Here is a 19,355-nt window from a genome sequence, read left to right as displayed (position 1 = left end):
CCCAAACAGGAAATAAAGAGGATGGAGGCAGAGATCAGGAAAGAGGGGCACGGGGGCCTTGGGGCCAGGGATAGAAAGGCCCCCTTGCCAAACACCCCCACTCTGCTCTGCACAGGGGCCAGCGAGCTCCTGAGGTTGGAGAGGAGCGGGCTTCCCAGGCAGGGCCCAGCCTGCTCACCTGGGTCAAAGGGGGCAGAGGGCTTGAGGGCGGCCGCGGCCAGCCTGGCCATCATGGGCGAGATGAGGCCTTTGCTGGCTGAGATCCTCTCCATGATGGAGGCAGGGGCCACGGGGACTGAGGCAGCCCCTGCCGCCGCCGAGTCACCGGCTCCCGAGGCTGCCAGGGTGGGCGTGTCAGGGGTTGCTGAGCCTGCTGTCCCGGACGACATGGCACCCATGAGGCCGGGGGCACCCACCGGCAGGGAGGCGCTGCCCCGGCCAGGCAGGATGGGGAAGTAGGGTGCGGCGCTGGCCAGGCCGGAGTTGGAGAGGGCCAGCGCCAGGGGGATGGAGCTGGGCAGGCCCTGGGCCAGCAGCCCTGAGATCTTGCTGTTGGGAGGCTTGGTGGCGCTGGGCACGGCCTCGGAGGCGGCAGTAGCTGTGGCCAGGGAGGCAGAGGACTGCTGGCTGGTGGGGGAGGCGCTCAGGCTGGAGTTCTTGCTGCTCAGGGCCGAGAAGTCGACCAGGTCGTCGTTGCTGGACTCCTCGTGCTCCGTGTCCTTGGCGCCCAGCAGCGAGGGTGGCAGCCCCAGCACACCGGAGCCTGAGGCGCGTATGTGCCTGCGCTCGTGCTTGCGCTTGTGCGAGGTCATCTGGCTGGTGGAGGTAAAGGTGAAGCCGCAGCCGGCGCGGATGCAGTGGAAGTGGTTGGTGGCCTTGCTGTATACGCAGCCCTCGTACTTGCACTCCTCATACTTGTAGAACTTCTTGAAGCCGTCCTTGGCGTAGGCGTCGTCCTTGATGTGGTAGCTTTTGTGCTTCTCGATGTCACACTTGTTCTTGAAGGTGAACGTGCAGCCGGGGCGCCTGGGGGTCGGGGGGGGGCACACAGGGAGGCTGTCATGGGGCCTCGCGAGGTCAGGAGGACTCCCTGCCCTGCTCCCACGGTGGCCCCTGGAGGGATGGGCCTCGGGGTGGAAGACCAGGCTGGACGCTCAGGCGCGGCCTCTGAGCACCCCTTGGCTCCTGCTCCTACGGCCCTGAGGAGGCAGGGCTCCGAGCCACCCAGGGACCTGGGGCCCTGCCTTCCAGCCCTCCCCAGGCCAGGAGCCTACCCAGCCGCCTCCGCTCACCTGCAGTGGAAGTGCGTGGTCTTCTGCCCATAGAACTGGCAGTCGGCCGTGCCGCAGTCCTCGGTGGCACGGAAGCGCTGGAAGCCGTCGTTGATGAGCTGGGTGTTCTTCTTATGGAAGTTCTCGTGGGTCATCACATCCGATGTGCTTGTGTACACCTTGTTACAGCCCACCTGCAGGGGCCAGAATGGCAGTCAGGGGAGCCGAAACCAGGCACCCCAGTGAGCTCAGAGAGGCTGTTCCTCCAGGTGCAGTTGACCCCAGTGGGGGAGCTTCAGCACCCATCAACATCCAACTGGTGGGACTGCAGTTAATGAAGGATGACCCCTCAGGCCCCCCAGGGCCTGGTCTGTGCTGGGTGCAGGCTGTCTTCAGAGAGCCTGGGACACCTCCCCACGCAGGCGTGGGAGTCCTGCACTGCAGGAGGTAGCTTTTGGGTCCCCAATCTCTGGCTCTATCTCTGAAGCCCCCTGAGTGAGCAGGGCTGGACCCAGGGGCCTGGCGGTCACCTTTAGCCCAGGGACTTGCTTGGCGGACAGTTCCTGGCACGGGGCCCTCCCTACCCCACCCGAGCTGGGCCAAGGCAGGCAGCGTTGCCATATTGAGTAAAAACCAGTGGAATCCGAACACTCTTGAGGGCTGGGCCGTGCCAGTGTCTGCACCATCTCAGAGCCCGGAGAGCAAGCCCCCCTCTCCTCCTGGCCCAGGTTGTTTCACAGAGGCCATAACAACCCCCTGACAAATATCGGGGGAGGCGCGGCGGCTGCTATTTGCAACCCAAAGTCGCTCCCCCTGGACCTGACACCTTGAAAAAGCCCAGACTCTGCGTGGCATTAAAACAAAGAATTAAACAAAAACCTCCTCAGGAACCATTTGCAATGCTGCTCTTGGTGTTAAAGCCTGAAAAATGTCGGTCTGTATAAACAGCTAGCTGAATTGCACCCACACCAAGTATGGCCATGGGGAAGGCCCCACCCCATCCCACCGGGCACTGCCCGAGCCTGAGACCTGGAGACCCTCTCCTCTGACCGAAAGGAGAAAGGAAGGCGCCCCTCCCTGGGCAGGCCAGCCTCTGGGGGAGGGTGGGGTCGAGGGCGGGGGCGGGGCACCTGCATGCAGTGGTAGTGGGTGCTCTTCCCGTTGAGGTGGCAGCCGTGGTAGTAGACGCTGCAGTCGTCCAGCGGGCTGAAGCGCATGAAGCCGTGCTGCAGGGAGTTGTCCCGCTTCTTGTGCATGTTGTAGTGCCGGATCACATCCTGCTTGCTCGTGAACCTCTGCAGGGAGAGGGCCGAGTGGGTGGGAGGCCGTGCCTGGCCCCAGGGCCCTCCGGTCCTCCTTACAAAGAACTCTATTTGGGTCAAGGCAGCCCAGATTGCCTCAAGGCCAGCACCCTGGACTTGGGAGGGAATAATTTAGAAGGTTCCAGAACCACAGACTCGTCCCTGACTTTTTCCACGTCTCTCCATCATCAGGCCCAGAAGCAGAGAAGACGAATTGGGCCAAGCCTTTCAGCCAAGGCCTCTGACAGGTGACAACTCATTTTGTCTAGTGTCACCAATGGGCCCTGCCAGGCTGGGCTCCCTGGTGAGACAGGCCACCTGCATTCCCCTCTCACTTGCTTGCTCTGTACTCACCAGAGGATGAGCTTTGAACATAAGGGAAAGTCTACCTGAACCTCAACATAATCATCTGTAAGACGGGGCAGCAGTACCAGCCTCACGAGGACGCTGGAAAGAACTGACTAGGCAAGGTATGCAGGCTGTCTGAGCAGTCCTTGGTGCATGGTGGACTCAGTGCTCTGGAGCAAGAATAATTATTACTGGGGAGGCAGAGGGCTCCAGACCCCATCAGTCACCTGTGGGCAGCAATCTGGGGATGTGGACAGGCTGGGAGTTTTTCTGGCCTCTCTTCCTGTCCAAGTCAAGTTCAGGTGGCCCAAGCAGAACCCAGCAACCCTGTCCTGCTTCCAGGACGCTCCTCCGCTGCTGTGCCAGCCTGCAGGAGCAGGGCCGGTGTCCATGGGACATACCTGGTAGTTGCACTCGGGGTCGAGGCAGTGGTAGTGCTCGCGGTACTGGTAGGCGCAGTGGATGTGGCCACAGTGCTGACTGCCTGAGAACCTGCAGGGAAGAGGGGGTGGGCTCAGGCCTCTCTGGATGCCAGCTCCAGGGTCCTCAGCCTCTGTGGCTGAGAAGAGTCTGTGTCTGTGCTCCAGAGGACTGCTGCTGGGGTGTGGGGGCCCTGGGGGGAGATCTGGAGTGGGAGAGGTAGCCCCTGTGTCCGTGAGGCAGAGACTGAGAAGGCCAAGGAGAGTGATGGGGCCGCTGGGAATTCCAGACCCACTGAGCTGCAGACTGACCCTTATCTGTCCCAAGAGGTAATGCCGGAACCAGGGAGGGGGGCACAGAGGCCTGGCACCAACGCTGGGGGTAGGAAGCGGGGCCAAGGCAGAGGCCAGAGCAGGGTCAGGGGAAGAAGCCTAGGATGGGATGGGATGAGGTGGGGAAGGCATGAGCCCCAAGGTGGCCCAGCCACTGTTTCTGCAGGTGCTGCCCTCCCACTCCCCACCAGCACCGGGTCCGGTGCTGGGGACCCCAGTCGGGCCAGCCCACGGCTCTGTGACTGAGAAGTGTTAAAGGGCTCTCTCTGTCCTGGGTTTTCCCGACACTTGAAACATTCCAGAGTGATGAATTTCTAAAGCCCAGCATCTGTTTGGCTTCCCATGGTAGGGAGCATGTTCTCCGGCCAACTCCCCAGCTCAGAGCCCCTACTAGCTGCCTGGCCACCACCGCCTGCGGTCCAGAGCACCCTGGGCCTTCTCCAGGGTCCAACACTGCCAGAGTGGGGGATCTCGCAGCCTGAACGGTGACCACCCGGGAGAACACCCCGTGACGACTGTGGGCAAGGTGGTGGGCTCAGCCTGCCTGCCCCACCATGGAGCGAGTGAGGGGAAGCCCTGTGTAACGGGGAGAACCACTTGCGATAAAGGTTTAAGCTGAAGCTGCCAAAAGAGCCATCTGCTGAGGCACTAATAATAATGATAATAATAATAATAAAGAGAGCACAGCAAAGCTGAAAAGACAAGGAGGGACAAGAGGGAGACACAGAGAGGGACGGAGATTAGCAGAAAGATGGCTGCCAGGGCCTGGCCCGGCCAGGTGCTGCCCCGACAGGTACTGCCCGCTGGGGGCCTGAGCTGGGGAATCTGATGAGGTGAAGTTTTTTCACCTGCCAAGCCCGCTGCCTTAAGGAGGTAAAGGGGCAGGCCTGGAGTCAGGTGGTGAGGGTCAAGGTCTAGCCCGGGGTAGCAGGGGGGCATTGCACACTGAGGCCACCTGGCCATACCCCTTCTCATCCCCTTACTGTTTCACAGTGGCTTGCATTGCCCTCCCTGTACTCCCCGCCCCCAAGGCTCTGGATTAGCTGTGGAGGGGGGCCTGGTGCTCACCTGTGGCCGAGCCCTGCTAGCGGGCCCTTTCAGGTACCTGAGTCCTGCCTGGGGTACAAGCTGCTTAAGGGCCTGTGGTCTGGACCTCATGAAGGGGGCGGGGTCTCTGAGATGGGGCAGAGGGAAGTCCCTGGAGGGAGTCTGGAAGCAGGAGTGTGTGGGGGTGGGGAGGCAGCAGGCAGCTGATACTAGCGGTCAGATGGGCTTGCGGTCCCACGGTCCCCAGCATTCCTGCCCCGCCCACCTCTCCAGGGCAATCTCCTCCCCAGGGGCCTACCTGGCAATATATTTCTGGTAAATGTTTACATCTTCAGTGACAGCTGGTTTATCTGTGGGCAATCCGTTCCTGGTGAGAGACACACAGGGCACAGCTGATGAGTGGACGAGGCAGCCTCCTGCCCCAGGCGTGTCTGGGGGCAGCTCCCTGCCCTGGGGTCCTGACCCTTGTCTCTCTTGCTCTGTAGCATCCTGGGCACTTGAGGTGGGATGGGAAAAGTCCTTTGGCAGAAAACTAGCACAGCTGGGTTCAGTTGGCCCACCTTCAGCAAGGGCTAGGCTGTCTCAAGCTGGCAGGGCTGGAGGGCTCCACCCTGAACATGGGTCTGACCTAGAGTCCAACCCTCAGGAAGCCTGGGAAGCTGGGGCCCGGCCCCTCTTGCACACAGCGGGGTCAGGACACTGCTGGCTGAAGAGGGGTACCAGGGACCACTGGGGAAGACCCCAGGGGAAAGGGCAAGAGCAGCACCAAGCAAGTGTGGCTGAGGGGTCGGAAAAGCCTCCTGACACCCCCCATGCCAAGGGCGGCTCTCTAGATCTGCTCTCAGGTTTCGGGGCCCTCCCCCAAGAGGGATGGCTGTGCGGAAAGGTATTCTCAGCCCCACACATGGATCCATCAGTTATTTTACCACTGACGAGGGCTTTGCGCTGGGTCCGCCCACCCCAGCCTCCTACTGCCTCCTGCTGCCATTCATACACCCCAGGCTCTGAATCCAGGAGCCAAGGCCACCAGCTTGGAGCCCAGAACCCCCAACCCAGCACAGGGTTTTCCCAGTCAACCATAAGCCCACAGCTGACCCTCATGGTGGCAGGCAGAGAAAGCCTGCTGTGAGCAGATGGGGTTACAGTACTCTGTGCAGGTGTGTCAGCAGGTGAGCAAGTGCACAGCAGCACAGGCAGGCCTTGGAGATAATGCAGGCTCGCTGCCAGACCACCATGATCAAGTGACGGTCACAATGAAGCGAGTCACGTGAATTGTTTTGGTTTCCCAGAGTACAGAAAAGGTATGCTTGTGCCATACTGTAGTCCATTAAGTGTGCAATAGTATCATGTCTGAAAAAACCATGCATATGTCTTAACTAAAAAATGCTTCACTGCTAAAAAAATGCTAACCATCAGCTGACAATGCAAGGTTGCCACAAACCTTCACTGCACAAAAACACGCAACTTCTTCAAAGCGCAAACAAGGTTTGCCTGTATGTGGTGTGTGAGGGTGTGTGCACGCAGCAAGATGTGTAGTATGTGGGTCCATGAACTGGGTGTGAGTGATTATGTAGGCTGTGCGAGTGTATGTGTGTGTGTGTAAATACATGTGTGAGACTCTGGGTGCACGTGGATGTGCATAATGTGTGGGTGCATGTGTCCACAAGTGTGAGCTTCAGAGGCAGAAAGTGGGTCTCTGGGTCACCCCAGTGCTGGACTCAGGGCTGGCAGTGAGGGTGGTGCGCGCCTTACTTGACAGTGGAGACGGTCCCCGTGGTGATGGAGTCTGTTTTGGAGAAGGCTGACTTCAGGTACTCGGGAGTGTTGAAAGGCAGGGAGGCAGATGGCTCAGGTCCTGGCCCAGGGGCGCTGGGAGCGGTGGGCACGCTGGCGAGGGGTGCGGGAGCCAGGCTGGGGGTGGGTGGAACCTTGGCGGGGCCAGGCTTCTGGATGGCCCGGACATCATACTTGGAGGGGCGCCCCACCTTGCCTGTCTTGAAGGCGATGGCCCCACCCATGTCAGGGCTGCCCTCCCCGGGTTTGAAGAGGTGCAGGTACTTGACGTTCTCCAGGTCGTACTTGGACGGCTTCTTGTAGGCGCTCCCATTCTGGGGCCGCAGGTTCTCGCCCGTCTTCAGTTTCTGGATGAAGAAGTCGTACTTGGAGGCGCGGGCCACCAGGCCCTGCATGGGGACGCTGCTGTGCGAGGGCAGGGGCAGGATGGTGGCCTTGGTTTCCAGGTGCGTGGTGCTACTGGAAAGCCGCAGGCCGGGCAGGGGGCCCAGCACCTCCTTGCCCGCCCGCCCCTCTGCCGTGGTGCCGTGGGCCGGCCAGGACAGCTGCTCGCCGGCCTTGAGCTTGCGGATGTACTCCTCATACTTGGAGAACCGTGCCCGCTTGCTGAGGGCATCCTCGGAGGTGGGCAGTGCAGAGGAGGTGGCTGCCTCAGGGGTCGAGCCTGCGTGCAGCTTCTCGAAGCTGATCTTCCTAGCCAGCTCATCCCTCGTGTTCTGGTCGTCGTAGCCAAACATGCCAAGGAACTCGGTCATGGTAGAGGCCGCGTAGTCCCGCAGCGAAGAGGCCTCTCCTATGGGAGAGGAGAGGGGCTGTCACCTCTGGGAGGGAGCAGGGTAGCCAAGGGACAGGCCACCCCCAGAGAGGGAGGGGGCTGCCCTGGGGAGGGGCGGAGCAGGACATGATCTATGGACATTTGGCTCACTTGTTAGGTTTTACGACTCTTAAATTAATTTGTTTAAAAAAAAAGTAATTAATACTGGGGTAAAATAAAACGAGTTCATCAATGCCAGGAAAATCAATTTCCTAAATGTTCTGGCCGATGGCTTTTCAGTACATTAAACAAAGTTTCATAAATGTCTCCGCTCTCTCGCCTTGGCCTAATATGAAAGAGAAGTCATTTTACTGGAAGTAAGGCCAGATCTCAACCTGCCTCCTGGGTAGGGGTGGGAATGGGGGCTGGGGACAGGTAGGGCTGTGAGCCAGTGGCTGGGCAGTCAGGAGGACCCCTGGGGACTGGTCAGGGGTGGGCCTGGCAGAGCTGGCCTGGCAGACCCTCCCTCCCCCCAGAAATGGACACACAGACCCCTGATCCCCAGGAGGAGGACGAGGGGCTTGCCGAAGCCTCCTCAGAACCTGTCCTCTTGGCCCCTCCCAGCCCCCCCGGGTTGCTAACAGCCCCAGACAACAGGGTCAAGGCGGCAGAGAGCTGCTGATGTGAGGCTCAGACTCCCTCAAGGCCCCACCCCAGCCAAGACTTATGACACGGGAAGGCCTGCAAACCTCCCTGCCACCCTCTGGTCACTCGTGTTCATGCACAAGGGTGGGCCACCCCGAGGAGAGTCAGGGCCGGAGACATAGCGGCTGACGGTCCGCATCTTTCACCCCAGTGTCCACGGCAGGGCACATGGGGAGTCCCCCGCAGCCACCTCCCCGTGGGGCCGTGCATGCACACACACTCTCACAAGCTCACGTCCTAGTGATCGTCCGAGACACACATACACGTGTACCCAGACCACCTCAAACTCCACATCCAGCTTCCCAAGACGGTCCCATTTGGCCTGGGGCTGTTCCCTGGAGATGAACCCCCTTCCACACACAATGTGCCACCACTGCAAGCCTGTGGGACGCCCCTGCCCCCAGGACGTGTCTTCCTGTGCACTCACTAACACCGACCATCTGCTATACCCCGAGTCAGGGGTGGGGACACTCAGGTGGGTGAGACTCGTCGGGCTCCAGAGGACATGTGTGTTCTCTCTACTCCTGTCTGAGCCTGCACACCCGGGCACACAGAGCAGCAGGACCCTAGGCTGGGGGGTCCTAAGAGCACGGCCAGGGAAAGGTGTGGCCAGAACCCAGCAGCAGGCTCTTCTCCCATCCCCAACCCCACCCGGAGGTGGTCTGAGAACCGAGCTGGGTTCCGGCAAAAGAGAAAACCTAGCAGCATGTAGACAGAGCCTCCGCGCTCCTGGGAGGAGGGGAGGAGGGCAGTCCTGTGGGGTCTGGGGCCCTCCGGGTGAGGACAGAATAGTCATGGACAGCACCCAGCCCCCAAGGTGGGAAGAGTGACTCTAGGAACCAACAGACGGCTTTCCCCCTGGGCTGGCTGGCTGGTGGGCTGCCGTCCTGACCTCAAGCCACTTGGGGTGGGGGACCCAGCCTGGGAGGGGTGGGCTCTGGACGCTAGATTCAGTGGCTCAGGGACCAGGGAAAGGGGCTAAAAATAGCTGGAGGCAGCTGAGCCCTCGCTATATATGGCAGAGAATCAGAAGGCTTTGAAGGGCAGACAGCTTAGAGCAGGGAGGGGGCCAGGCAGGGGTCCCGGGGGCAGCCGAGAGGCCTGCATTCCCAAGGCCACGGTGGGCAGCTTGGGCTCTGGCTGCCCAGCTCCAGGGCCCAGGCTGAGGAGGCTGCCTGGAGTCATGCTGCCAATCCTGCTGCTATCCCAAACCCGAGGGGGTGAGGCCTGGAGCCATGAGGCCACGGGCAGTTTCCAGCCCTGCCTCCTGCTGTGCCAGCTCGCCAGTCCCCCAGGAGGAACTGGGGTGCTGAAGGGACAGTGGCCCCGTCCCTGTCCCTTCCCACTCCTCAGGCCCAGCACAGTCACCTTGTGTCTGGGAACGGCAAGGGCTTTTCCTATCAGAGGAAACTGAAGGTCACACTTTTCCTCATTGATCTTGCAATGTTTGTTAATTACTCTGTCACTGATGTGGCGAAGGATAATTAAACAGCTCTGTTTATATCTTATATGCATAATTATGTGGCTGCGCAGGGCTCCCCGCGCAGGGAGGAGATGCGCCCCTTGCTGCAGGGGAAGAGGAGGCTCGGGATGCTAGGCGCCCGCTGCAAGGAGGCTGGGGAGCTGAGGAAAGCCCCGGACCCAAGTTCCAGCCCTGGCCATGCCCCCTCCCACCCAGAACTGAGGTCCTTCCTCCTCAGAGCAGAAGGAGCTCAGGGCTGCTCTGCATCTAAGGACACGTGGACCCCAGAAGAGCCAGGCCTTAGCCATCTCATGGGAGAGAGGTCAGCCAGGGGACCGCGTCCAGGGCAGGTGGGTGCAATGGAATCTGCTGGCTGGCTGTCCCTCTCCACATATCCAGGTACTACGCCCCCTAACAGGCTCTTTCCCAAGCAGGTACTTGTGGCGAGCCATCTACCCACATACTATCCATCCATCCATCCATCCATCCATCCATCCATCTGCCTGTCCACCCATTCATCTTCCTGAAGACCCACTGTGTGTTCAGCAGCTCATCACAACCCTGCTCACACGTCTGGAAAGATGCTTTCTCAGGCCCTTCCCTTCTCACCCCTGCCACACCACCGCCCGCCCCAACCCCTGCCCGATTCCTCTCCCCCATGCCAGCCGTGACCTTGGCCCCAGCCCCCACCCCCTCAGGAGTCCTCCCTGGGCCCAAAAAAGGGGTCACTACTTGGAGCAAGAGTGAGGGAAGAGGGCATGCTCTGTAGACACACCACTCCTCCTCCTCATGGGGTTCTGTCCCGTCCAGGGCTTAGATACCCACCTGAAGCCTGCTTGGTACTAGGGCCACCGTCATCCTTGGAGGCTGCCCCGTCCGAGTCCTTCTCCTCCAGCACGCTGCCGTCCTTGGGGGGCTCTTCGCCGTGGTCCTCCTCGTCGCTGCAGCCCTGGGGCTGGACCATGTAGACACCCTCGGGTGGCAGCTCCAGGCCCTCCCGGGCGATCCGCCCCAGCACAGGCACGGGTGCCGGCTCCTCGCTGTACTCCCCATTGACCCACTTCTCAATCACCGCCCGCCTCTTGTCTTCTTCACTGCGGGGGGCCCGGGCCACGCCAGACTCAGGGCCGCTGCGCTCTTTGTCCCGGGGCCGCAGCGGGCTGCCCTCAGCATGGGCGCCAGCCTCCCCACCCTTCTCCACCTCCACCTGGCGGCTCAGCTTGGCGCAGATGGCATTGAGCTTCAGGCCGCCTTTGCGCTTGGCCGCCATCGCGGGCTTTCCTGCAGGCGGGTCGGTGCACCGGGTGCCTTCAGCTGTGGGGATGGAAGAGAGGGGTCAGAGGCACCGACACCCACCTCAACAGTCCTACTTCCCCCAAGCCAGAGGTCTCCCCAGTCACGTTCCACCCCACTGCCCTGAGACCAGGGCACATCTGTCCCCTCGCTAGACTGTGGGTTCTATTCTCAGAGCCTGGCGTGGACTACGTGGTTCAGAAATATCTTGTAAATGAATGAATGAGTGAATGAATGACTTCACGCACAGGAACAGTCTTCTTCTCAGCCCTGGCTCCTGGAAGCACTTCCTCCCTGTGTCTGGCCCTGGGAGCCAGGCCAGGTGTGCCTCAGGATGTCACTCTGCCTCGGCCAACTCCTGCAGCCCTGGGGGCCTGGCTGGCTCCAGGAAGCCCACTTTCCAGATCTGAGAAGCAGGAATAGATTGGGATTCCTCAGATCCCCAGAGGAATGCCCAGAGGCTGCCGCTCTAGTGCCTCATCCCTGAGCACGACAGCGCTAGGCAAACGGCCTGGAACTGTAAGTAGGCTGCCTGGGCACTGGCCACCTCCCTCTCGGCCACTGAGCAGGGCGCCCAGGGTCTCGGGGGTGGGGAATGGCAAGACCACCCCCATACAGCTGGAACCTGCCACAAATGCCAGCCAAAGCTGACACACCTACACCGGTTTATTGTATGTTGGTCCATCTGTCTGTCCACCCATTCATTCAGCAAGCTCCCATGTGGCAGCGCCAGGGGTGGGGCGGTGGCCACGGCAGACACAGTCGTGGCTCACACTCCCTTTGTGCACAGGGGGCCCCATCGAAGCCTCTAGATGGCAGGACTCCCAGGGGGTGGGCATGGCTGCGTCTCCACAGAGCTCAAAAGGCTAAGCCAGGGGAAGGATTCTGCTCCCAGGCCCCCAGTCAGATGGGACTTCACTATACTGGATCGAGAGCCTAAACACACATGCCTGGAGCCCACTGAGAGGCTGACTCGGACAGAAATGGGTGCGCTTGGGCCAGGACCTCACCTGTAGGCCGACTTGGCTTGTGCACACAGATGGTGGCCCCCTGATACAGACAATGCCCAGCAGCCCCAGGTCCTTGTCTTGAAGCCAGATGCCCAGTTCTCCCAGTCCTGCGGCCCTGGCTCTTCCAGGCCCCACCCTCGCCCTAGCCGGATGCCCACTCTACCCATGTTTGCCCACATCTCCAAGTCTGCACTGCCCACACCCAAGTCTCCAAGCACCACTGTGGGCTCTTTCCCAAGGCTCATTGATGGGGTCCCTCATCACGCCATCCCACCCAACCTCCAGGCCAGCCACCAGGCTCTGTGACACCAGGCTTCCTCAAGCAGGCCTATGGGGGGCAGGCCGCACCTGGGCCCCTCTGCCCCCGGCCCTGGTAGAGAAAGAGGGTGGGAGTGGGGGAGCCTGCTCTATTTTTACCAGGAGGTAAGCAGCCAAGTGTGTATGGCAGACGGCAAATGAATCTATAAATATTTATCCCAAGGAAGAGGGAAGCAGAAGCTCCCAGGGCTGCACTTGCTGCTGGTGACACCCCGTCCCTGGGCCCCCACCCATCCTGGAGCCTCCTGGCACTTGGGCCCACCCAGCCCTGCCCACCCTTTCCTGATGCCGGCCGTGTGCCTGGCTCAGTCCCTTGCGGGCCCCCCACCAGCTGTGCTGCAGCTGTGTGCTGGGGGGCCCACCCCCCGCCCGCAGGCCCCGTGGCCCCGCCCACGCCCCCGACACCTGCCCTCCAGCTGCTGCTCTGCCCCAGCCCACCTGCCTTCCAGATGCTGCCCTCCCTCTGACTCCCGCTGCTCCCAGGGGTGGAGGTGGGGAAGGCATGTCGGCCTGGGGTGCAGGGCAGGAGGCAAAAGCAGACCTTCCTCGGAAATGCACACACATGAGAGTCTGGGGCTGTGAGTAGAGGGGTGTGTGTGTGTGTGTGTGTGTGTGTGTGTATGAGTCGAGGTTCAAGTTGCCTGCCCACCCGCCTTCCGGCCCACCCCGTGGGGCCTTCTCCTCTACCCCTCCTTCAGGACCCTGGGACCTGCAGACTACCCCCCTCGTGGTCTGACCCCAGGCTCCTGTCCATGTAAACATTCCCCTGACTTTCTTCCCTAAAATATAAACGCCGTGGCCGGGCCTCAATGGGAGGAAGCCATCCGTCCCCGGCCCTGTCACTGCCCCTTTCATCTCCTTCCCGCCACCAGCCTGCCCGCTGCTCTATTTACACTGGAAACTTCCTCTGGGAACAATACTGCCCAGAAGGCCGGCTTGGGCTGGAGGGTGGGAAGGCTCGGGGACTCCCGTACCGCTAACCCAAGACCCGGCTCCAGAGAGGAGGTGAGGGGCAGGGCGGCTGCAGTGTGCCCAGCTGGGCCCCGGGGAAAGGAGAAGGCCGGTCTCTGCCTGTGGGCCGCCAGCCCAGGGCGTCTCCCAGCCTGCAACCTCTGGCCCCAGGGACGCTGGATGGGCCAGAGTGAGCCCTGGGAGGCAGCACTGCACCATGGTGTGGCCTGGCCTCTGGGGCAGACAGTCGTGAGTTCAGGGCCTGGCTCTGCCCCTTGCGAAGTTCTGGGTTCTGAGCGAGCTTTCCCCCCATGAAAGGGTTGCAGGACTAAGGTGACAGGGTGCCTGTCTGTGCCAAACACAGGTCCTGACAGTCAGGCATCTGGGAAAAGGCAGCTGAGCTCTGGGAGGGGACAAACAGGCAAGTGTGGTGCCACCTCTGGGGACGAGATCCCTAGACCAGGAAACCACACCTGGGCCAGAAGAGGTTGCTGGTGGGGGAACAGGAGAGGCTGGAGGGCCAGGCTGTGGGCAACAAATGGTCCCTCCCCAGCTCCCAGAGTCTGAGCCTCCCCTCCAGGGGCTCCAAACTCAACAAGCCCCCTGCAGGCAGCTCTGTCTCCAAGCTGGGGGTCTTGCCCTGGGTGGGGAAAGGGAGGGGCAGAAACTGGCCTGTCCTTGCACCTGTTGGGCGCTAGTTCACGGTGTCTCACCATGACGTCAGGCAGGTACTGCCGTCGTCCCATCTGACAGAGGAGGAGGCTGACCCTGGAGCCGTGAAGACCTCCAGAGCCCGAGCGCACAAAGGCCGGGGTGCAGCAAGGTGCGGGGCTGCCGCCGTGTCCCCGTGGCAGCTCCGGAGGCTCCAGGAAGTCCCAGGCCACTCTGAGAGGGCTCCTCTCCACTCCTGCGCATCTCCTCCTCACCCCCACTCCCGGTTCCCATAACACGGAGCCCCCTAAAGTGTTAACTGTGATGGGTAAAATGGTGCAGCAGATTGCTACAATAAATAATTTACTGATATTTATAAATATGCAAATCAGCCAGCTTCAGAAATCGAATGAAGGGAGGGCCTCAGGAGAAGAGCCCGTTATGGCAGGAACCGCATCACTCCCTCCACAGGCTGGGGAAGGCCAGGGCTCCTGCCAGCTCTTGGGGAGGGAGGGGGCTCCTCTAGCTGCACCTGGGCCCCTCATCCCTGATCCCTGGGGGCTAAGGGGGGGGCTGGATTGGTTCCACCTCCTCGCCTGGTTAGGGCCAGGTCCTTCCTAGCCCTGGGTAGCCTGGGCTCAAGGGGACCGGAGACTCCAGGGCCTGATGCCCACGACTGGGTCTCAGAGTCACCCGTCCTGCCTGGGGGTGGGGGGCTGGGGTGGGGGCTAGTCCCCAGGGGCTAGCAGGGCTGGCAGCCCCTCCCCACCAGTGAGTAATGTGTTTTGGGGCCGGGCGGACTGTCAGCTACCAGGCTCCGGGTGCTTTATGGGCTCTGCCTGGTGGCTCTGAACTCCCTGGTAGGAAATAAAGTTCTCCCTGCGCGTCCCTTCTAAACATTTCACTCAGTGGAAACGGTGTTTAAGAAAAATGAGGACATATTTCTTTCTAAGGATGCAGTGTCCCCTCTGGGCGGCCTAATGCCTGCTGTACATCAAGAAGTGGTGAGGCAGGGGCCAGGCACCCGTCCCCTTGGGTGGGGGTGGTCCAGGGGGCCGGCCTGTCTGCTGCCAGGTGGCTCTGGCCACTCTGGTGGCCGCCCTGGCCCGCACAGCGTAGAGCAATATGGTAGCTGGCACCCTGAGCACCTCCCCTGCGCTGGGGATGGCACTGGGTAACAACTCAGAGCCTCACTGACACACCCACCCCCATCCCAGCACGGCCATCATCCTGTCCGTTTCCAGATGAAAAAGCAGAGCCCAGTGAGGCTGTCAGCTACCACGGTCATCCAGCGTGCGTGCGAGAGCTGAACTCAGACATCTCACCATCAGAGACCCTAAGTGTACCTCCCACAGCCTCGCAACCAGGGTGGCAGCAATTTCGGAGCTTCCCTGCCACTCATAAGGACTTGCACTTGATGGGCCACCAGCCCCAGGGCTGGGGTGCCGGGTGCTGAATTCTGAGGACAAGACAAGAGCAAGTGGACTGCCCTGGTTCTTGCCAGGATGGACAGTTCAATTTAGACTAGGAGGCAGACACTTGCTCAAGTTGTTACAAGTGTGATCACTGTGGTGAAAAGTCTCAGTGGCACAGGAGTGGTGAGTCTAGGAAGCAAGGAAGCGTTCCCAGAGACACCTGTCCCGGCTCTGCTCCCTCACGAGCTCCCTTGGGGCCCCATCATCCCCCTGCCTCCCTCCTCCCCCAACCACGCAGCCCAATTCCATCTTAACAGTTCCAGCCCTGTCTCCCCAGGCACGACCTGTGCCCTAGGAGAACAGAGGTGTCCTTCCTTCCCTCTTGGGCTCAATCCTGCACCTCACTTGGCGAAGAGGAGCAGCTACTGCTCCTCGAGGCCCTCAGCCGGGCCGCCTGGTCCCCAACAGCTCCAGGTGGGGAACTGGGAGGGGGGCAGCCACTGGGCCCTACGTGTGCCCCTTTGTTTATTTATTTATTATGATTTTTTAGTCCAGTTAAAAGGTTTACTATCCAGACGCGTCTAAGTGGCCTCACTTAGCGTAAGTAACTCTATAAATCAGGGAAACTGTTAGCATCCACCGCACAGGCTGGCCATCAATCTCCACCAGGTCACAGCCAAACAGGAAGGGGAGAAAAAAAAAAAAGAGTTACCACCCAGGGGAGATTTAAAACACACACACACAGCGCACACGCAGACTGTGTGCGCGCACACACACTCGGACGTCTCGGTATTTGTACAATCATATTATAGTCACATGTGTACACACACAGCGGCCTGGAGACTGGCTGTGCTGCGTGCGGCATGACATGGATGCATGCACGTGGCTCCTGCAGCCCGAGGGGGACACACCTGAGGGAGGGGTGAGCCCCCAGGGCCAGGCTCTCAGTGCCTGTGGCTCAGGAGGGCGGTGGGACCAGGAGGGGCTTCAGCTGGGTGCCTTCCCCTTCTGTGGCCCCTGCCTCTGCCAAACCCCAAGGGGCCAAGCTTTTCCCTTTTGTGTGCAAGAGGCAAGGAGGTGGTGCCCAAGGATGGGGCAGGGAGGTTGTCAGCCCCAGGCCACTGACAGGCCCTTGACCCTGTACCCAAGGCTGGGCACACCCCAGATGCAGCACGTGACTCAAGGAGGGCAGCACCATCTGGACGAGTGGCCAGCTTCAATGCAGAGCCCAGGAGGATGCCCGGCGAGGCGAGCTTTCTGCAGCAGCCTCAGGAATGCCTCACCTCCTCACTTGAGAAGATGCGGCTGGATGCGCACAGAGCTTGGACATAGGCTCCCACCCCATCCCCAGAGAAGAGGCCCCAGACCTAGAAGGCCCCCACCAGGAACGGGGGTGGGGAGGCCGCTCCTGGCATTCTCTGAGGGTCCCCAAGGCCAGGCCGGGCAGTCGGAGGGCGGAAGACCCGCCCAGGCCCACCGCCTCTCCCACCTCGCCCAGAGGCCTCCCCGGCTCACCCGCCCGCCTGCCCGCTGCATCTCCCCATGAACTCTATTTCTCTTTCCTCTCTGAAAACAACTGAGCTGTAAATACTGTTTAACCTTCTCCCCCCCTCCCCCCAACCCCCTCCCCTCCACACTATAAAAACACAAATATGCCATAACTCAGCCGGCCCGGCCGCCCAGCCTCCAACATGCCCTGCGCCCGGGCCTCTCAGGAAGGTCATTACAAACGACTTTCCGATTCACTGCTCCTGAAATAATTTTGTGTATTAAAACCTGAATCTGCACTTTCTGGGGCCGAAAGCCTCGCTTAATTATGGCGGGTGTCCTTGGGACGGACAGTGATCCTTCACTCGCCAGCCCGCGCTCCAGCCCTCCGCCCGCCAGCCCGCCCCCCTCCCGGGGCCCAATCTGTTTTCAAAGTGTGTCTGTCCTTTATTAAATTGTTTTCTTTTCCACATTATCAGTTGCCATGGAGACCTCATCTCTCGGATTATTTGAATTTCATTATATCTATTGATTTGGGAGCATTTCATCTTTTTTATTGTTTTTCTGTCAATTTTCAAAACGAATAACCATCTAATTTGCGTCAGTGCTGATTATGTTTGTCCCTCAATAGAGGTCGGCAGCTGCGCTGGGGAAACAAATCAATGAAAAACCATCATAAAACTCCCCACTCCAGTCTCCAGGATGTGTGGGTGACATTCCACGCCTGCGAGACACACACTCATCAGCTCCAAGTTCGGCTACGGTGGCGGCTGCTCCTCTTCACGTCCGCCTCCTCTGGCCTTAATATTTAATTCTGCGATTTGGGGCATTACTAGTGGTGTTTTTATTAGTGCGTGTGCATGTGAGTGTGCTGTTGCGTTAATTTGTGGGTGAGGCAGGGAAACCCCAGAGGAGGGCAGGGTGGACGGTGCTGGGGGTGCGGTGGGAAGTGGAAAAAAGGGGGGACGCCCAGAGGAGGGGACGGAGCCCGGGACCACCGGGAGGACCACGATGAGGGCTTGGGAAAGGGGGGATGCAGAAGTGGGACTGAGCCAAGGGGAGGAGAAGAGGGAATTCAAATTGCTTACTTTGTTGGTTTTTTTTAAATAATTTATGCAATTTTAAGCATTTATGTATAAATTTTTTAATAAGCCACCCTGGAGCAGGATGGCCATTAACATCCCAACGTCCTTCTGTCCAATGGGCTGGCGGAGAGGATCAATTTCTGAGAGTACTTTCCCTTTTTTATGACATGATAAAATGCTTTTAAAGCAACTTACACAAATATGGAAATTTTTTTTTTCTTTTTTCCCCGTCCCCTCTCCCTTCCCCTAACAGCCTTCTTATCCACTGGGGATGGGGGGGTGTGCTCACACGCACACTCGCGCTCACGCTCTCGCTCCTGTGGGGGGAGGGGGCAGGGGGCTGGCTGGGAGAGAGCCCCAGTTCTAACTGGAACTGGCCGCCTGTCCTTCTAACAAGGGCATAAACTTTCATTACCCATGCACGCAGTCAAAGACAATTTAGGGAAACGCGCTGCTCGGAAAAGGAAAACCTCAGCGATTCGTGGCCCACGCTGCCGCTGCCATCTGGGGGGCCGCTGCCACCTCCAGCCCCCAGTGAGAGGGCGCCAGAGCCCTGAACCTTGGGCCTTGCCCTTGCCCAGAAGGCAGGGTGGGGGGAGCCCCCGAGGGTCACAGCCACACAGGGGGAGGAGGGACCAGACAGAGCCCCGGTGACACCCAGATTGGGCAGGGGCTGGGCCCCCTTGGTCACGCTCCTCCCACACCCCTTCACTAACCCCAGTCAGGCATGAGCCCTTGAGGGCAAGCACAGGACTCCAGGGCTGTCCCACAGTGGACACTCAGCTCTGTGTATGAACAGACAGAGGGACCGAATGAAAATGAAGCAGAAAACTGTCCAGATCTCAGGGGTCCACGCTGGAGACTCATGGTGCCGGGGAAAGGCTCCCTCTCCAGGTGTTACCTCCTGCAGAAGTGGGTCTGGGGCAGGAATGCTTCTGTGTATAAAGGATCAGGGCTACCAGAGCGAGAAGGGGTGTCCTGGCCACTACCACCCTGACCCTGCATTTGAACCCCTAACTCCCTGAGATGGAGCCAAACCTTGTGAGGAAGAGGGTAAGTGGCTTAAGACTTAAGGGCAGCCCTTATTTCCATGTCCCCATTACCGTCCTGAGGGCTGGGGCAGGTGGAGGGCCTGAAGGGTGAGCCCAGTCCCAAGACTGAGGGGGATGACTCTGGTTCCCAGGGCGGATTGGGACGGTGTTCACCCTGCTGAGCTACACCTGGGCAGCTGGCCTTCAGAAGCTTCCAAAGAAGATAAACTGACATTAGAAACTTGGTGTGTATGCTACCTCACTACACACCACACTACACTACAGAGTCGTGTCTGACTCTTTGGGACCTCATGGACTGTACCCTGCCGGTTTCTCTGTCCACGGGATTCTCCAGGCAAGAACACTGGAGCGGGTTGCTGTGCCCTTTTCCAGGAGATCTTCTACACCCAGGATCAAACCCGCGTCTCTTACATCTCCTGCATTGGGTTCTTTCCCATTAGCACCACCTGGGAAGTCCTAGAAACTTGGTCCCCCTCTTAAAAACTTGTCACTTGAAGCAAGTTACATCTCTGCCCTGGACATCCGTGTCCTCACCTGAGATGCCGGGTTGTTGAAAAAGAGGATGTAGGGAGACATGTCTGGTGCAGTGTTGCGCAGCAGGGTGCCTGCCACCATACTGGATGGTGACTGTGGACAGGGTCCCCGCCTCGGGAGCAGG

At 60.0% G+C, this 19,355-nt stretch overlaps 1 protein-coding gene across 1 annotated transcript in view; it reads right to left on the bottom strand.

The window, feature by feature from the left end:
- Window positions 1–19,312, bottom strand: part of CASZ1 (castor zinc finger 1) — a 33,873-nt gene extending 14,561 nt beyond the window's left edge. Inside the window, exons 1-9 of the mRNA XM_068985739.1 lie at window positions 19,232–19,312; window positions 17,935–17,962; window positions 10,260–10,748; window positions 6,472–7,306; window positions 5,018–5,086; window positions 3,322–3,412; window positions 2,402–2,566; window positions 1,293–1,465; window positions 179–1,026 (exon numbers count right to left, since the gene is read on the bottom strand). Coding sequence (XP_068841840.1) covers window positions 179–1,026; window positions 1,293–1,465; window positions 2,402–2,566; window positions 3,322–3,412; window positions 5,018–5,086; window positions 6,472–7,306; window positions 10,260–10,748; window positions 17,935–17,962; window positions 19,232–19,312 — 2,779 coding nt within the window. The remainder of the gene's footprint in view (window positions 1–178; window positions 1,027–1,292; window positions 1,466–2,401; window positions 2,567–3,321; window positions 3,413–5,017; window positions 5,087–6,471; window positions 7,307–10,259; window positions 10,749–17,934; window positions 17,963–19,231) is intronic.
- Between the last annotated feature and the right edge of the window lie 43 nt (window positions 19,313–19,355).

This window comes from Capricornis sumatraensis, chromosome 14 (assembly GCF_032405125.1).
Source record: "Capricornis sumatraensis isolate serow.1 chromosome 14, serow.2, whole genome shotgun sequence".
Taxonomy (NCBI): Eukaryota; Metazoa; Chordata; class Mammalia; order Artiodactyla; family Bovidae; genus Capricornis; species Capricornis sumatraensis.
The sequence above is the reverse complement of the archived record's forward strand: the minus strand, read 5'-3'. Positions and strand labels throughout refer to the sequence as shown.